Source organism: Aulostomus chinensis, chromosome 16 (assembly GCF_037954235.1).
Source record: "Aulostomus chinensis isolate RoL2024-O1b breed Wild chromosome 16, RoL_Achi_v1.0, whole genome shotgun sequence".
In the NCBI taxonomy this organism is placed as follows: Eukaryota; Metazoa; Chordata; class Actinopteri; order Syngnathiformes; family Aulostomidae; genus Aulostomus; species Aulostomus chinensis.
This window is the reverse complement of record NC_141335.1, coordinates 15,679,589-15,694,069: the sequence shown is the minus strand read 5'-3', so window position 1 is coordinate 15,694,069 and position 14,481 is coordinate 15,679,589. Positions and strand designations below refer to the sequence as shown.

Genomic DNA, 14,481 nt, shown 5'->3' with positions numbered 1-14,481 from the left:
CCCGATTCCAACCATTCTCTTGTTAATTCTTATTGTGCCAGTTCAGTAAATCCTTTCAGCAACATTTTAACACAAAATCTATGGTTTACACTGCTGCTCTAGTAAATTGAGAGTATCCTGTACATTCAGATTGGTCAGCTAAAAACAGCTACAGCTTTCTGGAGGAAGTGGTATGAATAATTACCATGCAGCCCACAGCCACACACACTGAGTAAAATATACTAGTCATGTATGAAAATCATACCCTTAGCAGGTGGTCCTGGGATATGCATGGAGGGACGTTGTAGTAGTGCAGCACTGCAGATGGAGGCTGAATGATGTTTTTGGAGGCCTGTCCTGCACTGCTGAAGCGGTTGTTCCTGGTCATGGCAAAGTCCTTGTAGCTGCTGCTGCCATCCTCTAGCTCAAACACCTGGCTGGGGATGACGGCATGTTGCTTGGACACACTGCACACAACACAACACAACACAACTATGAGTCAATCAGAAACCTGAATTTGGCACACTGATTGAATGACTCTCACTTTTTAATGCATATTGAACTACTGACATGTGTCTAACCTCCAATAAGTCAGGATACAATATTTGGGTGGACAGCTCATGGGCATAGTTGGCCAGGTCCAAACAGTATCTAAGAGTAGCAACTAAAGATGTCAATTGCTTGGAAATCGGTGAGTATCAACTAAATATGTCAAATGCCAGGGTGCCAGATGTAAGCATTAGGGTCACGGGACTCTCGACACTTGATGCGTGCACATGTATGACACCACACAAGGTATGTGATCATGCATACTGAACTACCTGTCCATCCATCCATCCATTTTCTATACCGCTCAACCATTAAGGGTCACAGGGCCTTAACAGATAAGCAGAGCCTATCCCAGCTGACACTGGGCAGAGGCGGGGTACACACCCTGGACGAGTCACCATCTTGTCCCTCACACACACAAACATACCTGAACTGAACTGAATTGGACTAAATATTAACCATTCACTTGTGGTTTTGACTGTGAATGCGATTTCTGTTTGTTCTGATTTTGTCTTTTGTCATTTAGTACATTTTGTTATCATGGCTGATTATTCAATTCATTGATCTATTCTGATTAATCATTTAATTGATTTATTCTGGCTGATCATTTAAAAAGTTGACATCTTCTACATATTTTCATTTGTTGCAACTGATGAAATAATATTTCAGTTTCTGATTTCCTTCTGGGGTTTTTTATTGTTTATTTAGATACTTATTTTAGATCAAAAAAGTAAAAAAAATAAATAACAACAGGTCCTGTATTTGTGTCCTTTCTGGCGCCTACTTTCCTTTTTCTTCTAAGGGTATGTTTGTTAAGCCATATGCTACAGACCTAAATGTTGCAGGAGTTGTACAAATAGAGAGTTACCTTCTAGACAGACCGAGAAAGTTGCACATCTTCAAAAATAGAAAATCATGTTGTGGTGCCGGTGTTTTGATGTTGTAGGCCGCCATAAATAAAACATTTTCTACTGAGCCACAGAGAGTCACAGAAACACTGATCTCTGACCTTTTGTGATGGAAAAAAGTACTCAGATCCTTTTCTTTAGTAAAAGCATTAATACCACAATGTAGAAATATTACTAAATAATATTACTAAATACAGACACACATAAGAGGAAAAAAAGGTGGCATGAAGCTGTAGGACCCTGTTTGTCTTTCAGAAAAAAGTAAAGTAAAAACATTAAGATTACTCAATTAATTGCCAGAATAATCAATAGATTACTCTATTACTAAAAGAATCGATAGCTGCATCCCTCATTAGCTTATTTGTTCGGTGTGAGGAAGCATCAGCTGCAATGTGTCGTTTTCTTGCTCTTTCAATGCAGACACGTTTTAATATGATGGTGCCACAGGAGATAGAAAAATGCCAAACTATATATGTAAATGGCATGATTGCAGTGTGGAGTCTTATCAGCTTTTCATTACAATTATTCAGTGATCAAAGCAAGCCGATTATTCTTTGTGAGCAGATGTGTGTGATGTAGTGTCTCCTCACCAGACATTGAGTCTCTTGCCAAACACCTTGATGCTGTTGAGGTGTGTGATGGCTCTGTCCACCGCATACTCATCCCCCATCTCCACCAGGGCCGTCCCTGGAACACTCTTCATGAACTTCACCTAAAATCACATGGTTGAGCGCTGAGTCATAAACCTAAACACAATCACAGGACAATGGAACACTGGTGGTAGGAGATACAGTAATTCAGCAAAAAGCAACTGTCAAGAGCGACTCTCAGTAACGTTTTTTAGAAGAAGTTTCTAATTGTTATTTTACATGGATATGACTACATTTGTCATCTGTATTCAGTGAAATTAGGTTAAATATCCTTATATGTAATTTAAAATTATTTTACAGAGCAGTGAATGGCCGTGTGGTGCTCAGGGACCAACTCCAGATCTCTGCCTTCTAGGATCTTAGTCAAGAGCACCAGAGAAAACCCTGTACCTGTTGAGTGTTGCTGCATGAACAGAAACACAGCAAAGGACATACGTAATTTTGAAGGTCTAACTGAAAACACCAGAGATCGCCAACTAAAAATGCCCCCGCCTACACACAGACACACAGACACACACACACACACACACAAAAATGCACACACACCTTTTCAATGTTGCCATACAGGCAGAAGAGGTTGAAGATCCGGGTGCAGTTCATCTTGGATGAATGGAGGCCACTCACCATGGCAACAGAACTGGGGGCATGGCCAGAGTAAGAGGAGGATGACTGGGGTAGAGGGTAAGACACCATGTCCGGAACCTCCATTGAGGTGACTTTATACCTGCTGTTGCCGGGCAAAGGCAGTAGGGGGCAGGGTGGACCTGAGGAGGTAAGAGAGGTATTTCAGATTGGGTGTTGTCTTGCAAACAGACCTAAAATACAAAATGCAATAATGATGCTTTTATTTCAGAATCCAAGTTAAATAGGTTCAATGCTTCCTATATTTGCTCCTTTCGCATAGGAAACATTGGAATATTCTATCTGACAGATAGGAGACAAATACTGACCCTCAGTCGCTCCTGGGGGCAATAAATGTTACACGACTTTCAGAGTTGCCACCAGGAGCGACTGAGGGTCAGTATTTGTCTTAGTTAAATAGGTTCAATGCTTCCTATATTTGCTCCTTTCGCATAGGAAACATTGGAATATTCTATCTGACAGATAGGAGACAAATACTGACCCTCAGTCGCTCCTGGTGGCAACTCTGAAAGTCGTGTAACATTTATTGCCCCCATGGACATAAATAAAGTTTTCTGAATCTGAATAAAGCCATTCACCAAAACAATCAATAAACACTATCAGCAGCAGGAACACAGATCTTCAGATATATTGTCCCACCATCTAAAGATTTGTTCCATTAGCTTGATGAAGTACTCTACAGATCAAAATCTTAAGACCAGTTAAAAAAATTGCATGAATTTGCATTTTGCACTGTTGGATCTTAGGGTTCTAAGTACAGCTTCAAAATGCAAAAATAGGAAATGGGTACAAGAGACCAAAAATTGTGAGCAGGCAATTTATTGAAAACAAGTTTAACTGAAACAGGCTGTTCATCAGCTGATCAAAAGTTTAAGACCACAGCTCAAAAGAACCTGAAAACCCCCTAAAACAGAAATTAAAGTGTCAAAACCTGACTCAGGAATGAGTAGCTCCACCATTATTGTTGATCACTTCAAAAATTCATTTTGGCATGCTTGATGCAAGTGTTTCCAAAAGGCTAGTGGGAATGTTGCTCCAAGTGGTGAAGATAACTTCACGAATGGCATCCACTGTCTGGAACTGATGTCCATTTTTGTAAAATTCCCTTGCCATCCATCCCCAAATGTTCTCAGTTGGATTTAGATCAGGGGAACACGCAGGATGGTCCAAAAGAGTGATGTTATTCTCCTGGAAAAAAATTCTTGGTCAGACGGGCATGGTGAATTGTAGCATTTTCCTGCTGAAAATCCCAGTCATTACCACACAGACGGGGGCCCTGAGGGATGCCTGCTGCAACATCTCCACATAACCAGGTGGAGCTACTCATTACTGAGTCAGTTTTTGACACTTAAATTTCTGTTTTAGGAGGTTTTTGGGGGGTTTTGAGCTGTTGTCTTAAACTTTTGATCAGCTGATGAACAGCCTATTTGAGTTAAATTGTTGTTTTCAATAAATTGCCTGCTCAAAACATTTGGTCTCTTGTTCCCATTTCTTCTTTTTGCATTTTGAAGCTGCACTTAAGAGCCTTCTTAAAATCCAACAGTGCAAAATGTAAATTCTTGCAATTTTTTAACTGGTCTTGAGATTTTGATCAGGAGTGTACTCTCAAAAAATTTACATATTAATTTTATAGTTTGTTTTTATGAATCAACACATGCAAATCTACCCATACATCAGCTATCGGAATATAAATCAAATCAAACCCAGAAGAGGTTAGTTCTGCTGTTCATGTCCAGCAATACTTGCTGCAGCAAAGGTGTTACTGCATACATGAACACATATATAAGGAATTCATATTATAGGAATTATAGGAATTCAGCAGCCCCTCTGATTTTTAGATGACATCAGATAAACAACAAATGTCAAAAGAACATAAAGTAAATGAATCATCTGTAAAGGAGGATGGATGCTGCACTGTGGCATGTCAGAGGTTAAAATCATCAATCAAGCTTAGTGCATAAATGCCCGCTGCATTGTGAAGACCCTCCCAGCCTATACCAACCTCTGTTGGTATAGGCTGCGTGAGTGCTGCCTCTCCCCTCCTGAAGGAGTTGCAAACCTGTTGGAGGAACACTAAGGGCTGCTCCCATCTTTCTGCAGATGGGCAGACCCTGGATTGCATGCAATTGCAATCATGCATGCAATTGCATGCATGATTGCATTTAGCCCACCACCGCTTTACTAATTGTCCCCCGATGAAGCTCTGCGAAGGAATGCAAGGTGCCCTAAACCCCAGTATTGGGTTACAGACAATTTTCTCACAAGGGCTTATGATGCTGGGTCACGTGCTGATCGCATAGGGAACTCCCTGCTGCATCTCACGTTGGCCCTCTCAGCCTCACTGCAGGAGGGCAATGGGACTGCTGAGTCCGTCACCTTTTGTGATGCCTCATTGGAGGCTTTTGGCCTTATGTCCACGGAGATTGGACGAATGATGTCCATTCTGGCTCCAGATTGTCACCAGGTTTGGGTGTCACAGTCAAAGTTGACAGAGGCAGCTAGGAGAACCCTTCGCAACCTCCTGGTGGAACTGGGGGAGTTATTCGGTCCAGCAGCGCAGGAAGCACTACAATGAACCATCCAGGCTAGACAGACCAAGCATCAGCTAGCGGGTCTTAGGCAAATGCCTCCACCTGATAAGCCTTCTGCCAGCAGGCCTAGGGGTCCCCGGTTGCCTCCCACACCAGCTTGCCACCACCGACCCGCTCCACTGACAATCGTAGTGTCCAGCGTCCTGCACAGGGATCAGCCCGGGACTTTTGGGACTGCTGTCCTCCAGGAAACTTTGTGCTCCAGAGCCAGCCATCCCCCTGCTAGAGCCCCTAGGGACTGGGGGGGCAGACACTGAGGCCTTGGGGCCATCGGTTGGGTATTTTTCCCATCAGCAGTTCCATCAGTGGGCTGCTTATGCTTCAGACCCATGGCTAGTTGCCACCTTAACCCACAGGTACATGCTTCAATTCGGCTGCCGGCCCCCCACATCCAGCCAGGTCAGAATAACCTCCATCAGCGACCTGGCGAAGGCTCTTGCATAGGACCTGGAGTTATTCACCCTTCCATTGAGGCTGTGGACCCTCCATCACATTCCAGAGGGTTTTACTCCACTTATTTTCTCGTGACGAAATGGACTGGTGGATTTCGCCTGGTCTTAGACCTCACACATCTGAACGGCTTCATGAGGGCCATACCTTTCCACATGTTGACCATAGCAGATGTCCTGCCAACTGTGGCACACGGAAAACGGTTCAAATCCATGAACCCCTATGCCATGAAAATTCTACCGTACCAAGTGGGGCTGAAGTGGGTTACCTGTCAGACTGCATTCCTCCTGACCATTTCCTCTGCAAAGCATGTCAGCGAGCTGCACGCCCTGTCGGTCAATGACTCGTGTTTAAGGTGGGATCTGGATGGCTCAGGGGTCACTCTGTGGCCGAAAAACAGTGTTCCTCCCTAAAGTGTTGTCCCACGCTCACCTCAACCAGCCTATTCAGCTTGCACATTACGACCCTCCTCCAGGGTAAGGGGGGGACGAACATGAACATTTGTGTGTCCCCAGACACAGAAGCTGGCTTTTGGGACATGGAATGTCACCACTCTGGTGGGGAAGGAGCCAGAGCTGGTGGAAGAGGTTGGGTGTTACCGGCAGATATAGTCGGCCTCACCTGGACACACAGCTCTGGGTCCCAAACCCAAGTCCTTGAGAGGGGCTGGACTCTCTCCTTCGCTGAAATTGCTCCGGGTGTGAGGTGGAAGGCTGGGGTGGGCTTTTTGATAGCCTGCAGACTCTCTGCCTGTATGTTGGGGTTTACCTCAGTGGACAAAAGGGTTGCTGCCCTCTGCCTTTGGGTTGGGGGACGGGTCCAGACTGGTTTCTGTGCTTATGTGCCGAACAGCAGTTCAGAATACCCACCCTTTTTTTGGAGTCCCTGGAAGGGTGCTGGATGGCGACCCGACTAAAGACTCCACTGTCCTACTTGGGGACTTAAACGCTCATGTGGGCAATGACAGCATGACCTGGAGGGGCATGATTTGGAGGAACGGCAGGCCTGACCTTAACCCGAGTGGTGTGCGGGTATTGGACTTCTGTGCAAGTTGCAGTTTGTCCATAACTAACACCATGTTCGAACATAAGGATGTCCATTGGTGCATGTGGCACCAAGATAATCTTAGGTCGTAGGTCTATGGGCCAGTCACGGGGGTGATCCCCGAACCCGCTGGTGAACAGCAGAGTTGAGGGGGAGCCGTCAGGCTGAAGAAGGAGGCCTACAAGGCATGGCTGGTCTGTGGGTGTCCAGAGGCAGCCGCTCAGATCTGGCAGGCCAAGCGGTGTGCAGCCATGGTGGTCACCAAGGCAAAAATTTGGGCGTGGGAGTTCAGTGAGGCCATAAAGAATGACTATCTGTCGGCTCCGAAAAGGTACTGGCAAACCGTCTGTCACCTCAAGGGGGGAAGGCGCCAACTTGCCCACACTGTTTACAGTGGGGATGGAAGGTTGCTGACGTCAACTGGGGAGATAATTGGACGGTGGAAGGAATAACACATATTACATGGAGGAAACAGAGTTGGGGGAGTACTTGGGGGGTGGTTCCAATCTCCAGGGCAGAAGTCACTGAGGCAGTTAAACAACTAAACAACAATTATTGCTTCGTGAAAGCCTGGTCTGGTCTGATTATTGCTGCTCATAAAAGGCATACAAAGGGTACACCCTTTGTATTTTCCTGCCTTTTATAATCAATAAATCAAAAGTTTTTATTTTCATAGCAAACAATGAAATTGGAGTGCAACTCCCTTTGGTGCAAGTAAACAGAATGACCTCTGTCTTGTCGATTATCAGTCTTCGCCATCAACAATCTTGTTCCCAGTGTTTCTCATCCTGTCAGCTCCTTCCCTGTCCCTGTGTTATCCCATATTTTTCTTGTTGGGTCATTGTGGGAATATGTATTTTAGTTTAGTATTTTGTTTCAGACATATCGGATCGTCTTTTCAGTTTGATTTGCCCTCCCTTTTTCCAATGTGTTTGTTTCAGTACCAGCTACCTTATGTGCGTTACACTATGTAGTTTGTAGGATAGTTTTTGTGTACTTCGTACTTCAATTTATTCTTATCATCAAGTGCTTCAGTCAGTGACTACTCTCTGCCTCCACTACAAGACACGTGCTGGGATGTGTGTGTGTCTTACCATAGCCATTGTCACTAAAGGATGATGGGTGTTCTCCTAGAATGGCCTGTCTCTGCCGGCCCTTTCCACGCTCTGAAACAAATACACAATTTTATTGGGTAATGTAGTAAAAAGATCAATCTACAAACCCAAATGTTGTGTTTATTACATCAGAAGTCCTCAGTAGAAGCCATCACATAACATTTGTTAGTTGTAAGTCCTAGACTGAGCAGACTATTCTCTTATGGGCTAAACAGTCATCACAGCCCAAGGGGATGTTCAAGGCTGAAGTAATGCCAGTCATGGGCAAAGACACACTAAATATCGCTAAGATTCTTCAGTGCAGTGGAGTTAAGTATTTACAGACTGTCTTAGTGTTTATTGACATGCTGGACCATCATAGCTACCTTGATATGTTCTTGATTGGCTTGGTGATTATTTCAGCTTTACTCGATGACCATGTTAGCATTAACTTGGTGGCCACGACAGTGTTAACTTGGTGATAATCTTAGCGTTAACTTGGTGTCTATCTCAGCATTAACCAGTCTAGAGGAAGGATATGATGGAGGAGGGATATGCTGGGGGAGGGATACACTGAAAGAGGCATATAATGACAGAGGTATTCACTGGAGGAGGGATACAATGGAGGACTGACTTCACAAACACATTCTCATCATTGGAACTCTGTCACAATCATAATTTAACTGCTATGATTTGCAGCCAAACACAACTTCCATTCTCCACACTGGTGGAAAATTACAAATATGAATAGTCACTTATGTTCAATCCTGAAGTATGACTACAATGTGTACAAGATATACTTTTGCAAGATTATGGTAACTAAAAATAAAAAAGAACATTGAAATAGAATCCCTGAGATGGTATGACAAAGCAAGGAAGAAAAGGACAGCTCAACGCAAAGATTCAGGGCTAATACAGTGCACACATTTTAAAATATTCAGAATTAAAATGTAAAATTTGCAGAGCAGAAATAGCTAGAGCATTATTCATATAAATCAAATCAACAAGGGACAATGTTTTATCACAAAACTGGGGTGTCCACTGCTATTACCAGAAATAAGGAAGTGCTTCCTTAGCTGAGGGTGGATGTAATTGAATGCTCAGTTAGAGTGACAGGCTTTAGTTAGTGACTGACAGAACAACTGTACATTCACGCAAATACCCCAAAATCACCACAAGTTATTGCTGTCAGTGTGAGTTAGCATATCTGAGCAGCACGGAGGATGATTGGCATGGCATTGCTGGGCAGTCAGTGAGAATTTAGAGGTTCTTGGCTTTAGAGCACAGAACAGAATAACAATGACAACCTTTGCTTAACAAGAGTCACCCAGTAATTAGTTAGGTCTCAGAGCTACATAAAGATGTGGGGAAGAAAGGAATACCGAGGAAGTTCAACAAGCTGACTATACCTGAGACACTGAAGACTACCAAGCAAAGATTCACATTTCTGACTTCCCTTGAAGCGATATACAAGGAAGGAAAAAGCTCAGAGTTCTCCACCGAATCATCCAAAGTACACTCTAAGTGGCATGGTAATTACACCACAATAGATCTTACCAAGGCTAAGACTGAATAATACTGGAAGAGCATTTGGGAGAAAGCGGCATCACAGAACATTGATGTTCCGTTGCTCTTGGATCTGAGAGCAGGCACAGCAATATCCCAGAACAAGACCCAGTAACAATCTCAACAGTAGACATCCAAGGCAGTGTGAGGTCTGACGAGCTGGACATCACTGTGCCCTGACATGATCCACATCTACTGGGTGAAAAACTAACTGCACTCAATGAACATCTGGCAGGACAAATGAACCAGATGCTGACGGATGGGACTCTCCTAGAATGGCTAACCCAAGGGCAGACAGTCCTGATCATGAGGGAACCCTACAAAGATGCGATCCCATCCAAATTCCAGCCAATAACCTAACTCTGTATAACAAGGAAGCTCACTTCAGGCATCATAGTAGCTAAGATGAATAGGCAGGTGTCCTACGACCATGAGAGGGGCCTAGAAATGAATAGGAAGCCATATGAGGGGAGCCAAGCACCTGCTCCTGGTCAATAGAGCAGTCACCCAAGACTGAAAGACCAGGAAGACCAACCTGTGCACTGCCTGGACTGACTAAAAGACAAGCTATAACTCAAGGCCATACACATAAATAGTAGAGTAAAACGAAGAAAACAACTATGGAGGCTGATTCAAAGCCAGTTGTATAACTTATCATGTGCACTTTATAAGGAGATGATGCACTATCCGTGCTGCTGTTCAACATAGACCTGAACCCCCTGGAGCAACCATCAGTCACTTCCTCAACATGGATGAAATCAAGCTGTACACCAAGAATGAACAAGACATCAACTCAGTGATCAAATCAAAGGATTTACAGTAACGACTCCTCCGCAGGTGTCACTTCTATGAAAGTGGGGTGGTATCAGAGGTGTTTTGTAAGAGTACATGTGGGCACTATCAGACTCAATACTAGAATTGGTTTTCTGAAATCATTGTTTTTGCCAACATGACTAAATGTGTGACGACAAAAAACCTGACAGCCAAATTTTACTGGACTAGTGGATGCCATTCGTTAAGGCCACTTGTTGGACAGTGATGTTGGGAGTCAAGAGTCAAGTTTGTGATCTCCCTGCTACAAGAGTTGCACAATCACCTCTACAGGATCAAAGTGGTACAACAGACAGTGCAAGCTTGTTCTGTTGCTCCCTAATTGTTCCATAAAAACAAAACCTAATGAGTGTTACGATCAAAGGTGGTTAAAATGCACATCTTTAGTGTTAAGAAGCTGACCAACAAAGTATGAAGTTGCAAAAAGTAGCCAGATGCTCAAGCGTGGATATGATGATATTTAGAAAAATTATCTTGAACAAGCATTTCAAGAGCAATTTGCCTTCATCAGGGTCAGGCTAATAAATCATCATCACATCAGTTGTAGATTGAGTGTGAGGCTACATTTTGTAATTTTTGTAAATGTTCCTTTCCACATGAGCGAGATAAAAAAAATCAGGCAGAAAGACTGTTGCTTTGGTAACATTTCCCTTCTGTCATTCTGATTTCACAGCACACAAGATGGAGCACTTTCAGAACATTTGTGTAGTGATAATGGTGCTGATTGTGGTGAGTAAATAAGAGGTAAGCAGCTTGAAGGTGGTTTTATTGAGGAACAGGCAGGTTGGATACAGAGAAAGGGCACAGTACCTGTGAAGCATCAGACAGCAATCTGTTTCTCCCTCAGCACGCAAGAACATCAACCTGCATTACATCATCATCATAATGATCAAACAACACCATCAATATGTTTACTCCATCAGCTCTGCAGCACACACACTTACACACAAACACAAACACACGCACATCAGATTATCATGATATATAGATCAGGTCAAACAGGAGACTGGAGGCACATTGGGATGACAGGGACTCTCATCAGCTCTGCACTTCAGACAGAAGTTCAGTTACATATTGTGTTAGTGTTCTTACGACCCCCCCCCCCCCCACACACACACACACACACACACACACACTTCCATCGACTGAAAGAAGAGATGCCTCAGCAGGGCTCTCCCTAAGCAGGGGTGACATAGGTGGTTGCCAAGAAAAGCCACGTCCGTTGTTAGGATAACCTTGAGTTGTACGTGCCTGATGGACAAAAATATTAACATAAAATCAAGCTTCCCCACTGAACTCTCTGGGTTGACAACAAGTTGGAATTACTATCATCTTACATTCAGATGTGAATGGTAATAAAGACTCTGCTCCAACACAATCCAGGTATCTCATTATAAAGATTGCGTGCATGCAAAATGGTGCCTGTAACTTGTGTACACAAACAATTTGGAGACAGATGAGGTGAATTGACGTTAGGTTCTATCTGTAGGGCACCTTTCACACATAAAGGGCCCGACTTCAGCAATCTATTATGCCAGGCAGATGGTGCTTTGTGCTTGCCATGCATTTAGAATGTGTTGAGCTTCATTTTGGTATTTAGATGGTGCCCAATCAGAGCGCAAACCACAGTGCATTGTACAAAGAGGCTGGCATTAGACACCTAATTATTCATAGGTATGTTTTGGGTGTGAGATAACTGAACCTAATCAGAGTGCCTTGTTTCATGCCAGGACATGGCAAGTTGCAATTTGGCATGTGCATGTCTTGTGTTTACATAAGGAAGAAGTAGGCATGCATGGAAGCTATTGAGCAGTGAGCAGGCCTCAGAGGAGGTGGAAGTGTCGGGTATCAATAGACCAACATTTCAATTCTCCACATCTGCCTGTCTGAACAATGACCCTTTAAATGGCACTTAAAACATAACATCATTGATCAAAGACCAGCCTCTTGTTGGTCAACAGTTTCCTGGTGTGCCAAAGTAGCATTGTGCCAAGACTGCAGCAGACAACACCTCGTGAAAATACTTCAGCACTTGTCCGCGCAGGTGATGTAAGTCAATTCGCTAGTCACAGGGCAAACGTATATGGTGTGAAAACATCATATGCCCCTGCTTAAAACTAGCCATAATGCTTGTGCTTGACCAAGCACCAGCTTTCGCCATGCTTAAAATAGGGTCCTTAGTTTAACTTAATGTCAAATGTTCAGTCACCTCCTCTACATGGAGGACATCAAGCTGAATGTCAGGAATGAGCGAGACATCAACTCACTGGTCCACATCACCAGGATCTACAGCGACAATATTGGAATATCATTCAGACTGGATAATTTGGTAGGGTGACATGGAAGAGAGGGAAGATAATAACAGATGGAGTTAACTACGGCAGCCCTTAGGGAAATGGAAACCATAAGGAGGCTGAAAGGAATTCAGCCACAGCCAAATACCTCCACAGAGTAAGGCAGATCCTGAGAAGTCAGCTCAATGGGAAGAACAAGGTCAGAGCCATCAACATGTACATTAGGAAGATGTATACTTATATATATATATATATATATAATATATATATATAAAAATAAGATACTTAAGAACAAAATCAATAGAGGCCAGGGTCTACCACACCAGACAGGAATCCAGGTGCAGGCTGTGCCTAAAGATGCCCCTAGTTCAGAAAATAGTATCAGGGTTGAAGATGTTGGTAGGAAGTGCCTACATGGAACACCATAACCAAGTGGCTGGCATAGAGCACAGGAACATCTGCACTAAGTATGGGCTGGAAGTACCATGATCAGAATGCAAGACTCCTCCTATGGTGGTGTAGAATAACCAATCAAAGATCCTGTGGGACTTCCGCATTCAGACTGACAAAATGGTATGGCTAACTAACTGGACACTGACTTGAAGGAGGAGGAGAAAACAACAGAGAGGTATTGGTGATTAATGTAGCAAACCCAAGTGACAGTAACATGAAGAAGAAACACAATAATCTTGATAAATTCAAGGGGCTGAAAGAGGAGCAAGAGAAGATGTAGGGAGTAAAGAAGAAACACAAAAACCTCAATAAATACAGAGGCTAAAAGAGGAACAAGGGGAGTATTCATCAGATCACTGGGGACTGTGACCCACAAACAGGGAGAGTGGCTCCAGCAGATTCCAAGTACAACATCTGAAGTCTCTGTCCAGAAGAGTGCAGTCCTAGGAACCACTAAGATACTGTACAGAACCCTCAAACTCACAGACCTCCATGCGCTAGTACTCACAATATATACGTTAATGTTCCTATATTTTTTCTTTTTTATACTTTTTAGCATTAATGAGAGTTCTCTCACAACTTTGAGCATTCTCATCCTGTGTCAGTCCTATATAATCATAATGCAGCCAAGCTCACCAAGACAGCTTGAGCTTAATTAGCTATACCAATCAAGTAGAAACTTCCGCTTATCCGCTTATCCAGTTCAGAGTCGCAGAGGGGCTGGAGCCTATCCCAGCGGCTTTTGGGCGAGAGGTGGGGTACACCATGGACAGCTTAGAAGAAGAAACTATCTTCCACAACTGGAATACCAACAAAAGCTTTTGGTTTCGCTGTGCTCTGCTCTGCCAAAGTCCACAGTACAATCTGGTTGGAAGGACGCAGTCAAGACTGGTGGGAGGGGATCATCATGGGGACCTTGACAAGATTGGGTGTGAAACAATGACCACAGATAACCTATTTCAGCACACAGAGTTGTGGTATGTGGATTAGAGATACATTTGCATCTATTATAGAAAATTTGACAGCTCCTTAAACTGAGACATCATAAAGTTTATCTGTTTGTGTGAAATGCATTGTTTACAATGATACAAAAATAATAGTTTTACCTAAATCTCTTCCAAACAACCATTGACAGATTGTACCAAAGATAGTCTTTTGTTAGAGCTTAAGAGGGAAGATTTGTCCTGGCATCTTTACAATGTGCCTCCATTGAAAACATGTATAGATGTATAAGCTACATACATACATGTATACATGTTTTTGATTTTATTTACTGAGCATCATCTATAAATACTTATATATATATATATATATATATATGAACATCTACAAGTTGGGACCAGTTCACCTTCAATCAATCTATGAACTGTTCTGAAGTGAAGACAGTCAGCATGTCTGGGGGAGGGTGTGGAGGTGCAAAGAACACTACC

At 43.3% G+C, this 14,481-nt stretch overlaps 1 protein-coding gene across 4 annotated transcripts in view; it reads right to left on the bottom strand.

The window, feature by feature from the left end:
- The window catches only part of hnrnpll (heterogeneous nuclear ribonucleoprotein L like), a 59,267-nt gene that overhangs the window by 18,470 nt on the left and 26,316 nt on the right, over positions 1-14,481 (bottom strand). For 3 of the 4 annotated variants that reach the window (XM_086179584.1, XM_086179583.1, XM_086179586.1), the window contains exons 8-11: positions 7,908-7,979; positions 2,633-2,850; positions 2,027-2,148; positions 245-446 (exon numbers count right to left, since the gene is read on the bottom strand). In XM_086179584.1, coding sequence (XP_086035710.1) covers positions 245-446; positions 2,027-2,148; positions 2,633-2,850; positions 7,908-7,979 — 614 coding nt within the window. The remainder of the gene's footprint in view (positions 1-244; positions 447-2,026; positions 2,149-2,632; positions 2,851-7,907; positions 7,980-14,481) is intronic. The other variant, XM_086179585.1, reaches the window with a different exon arrangement.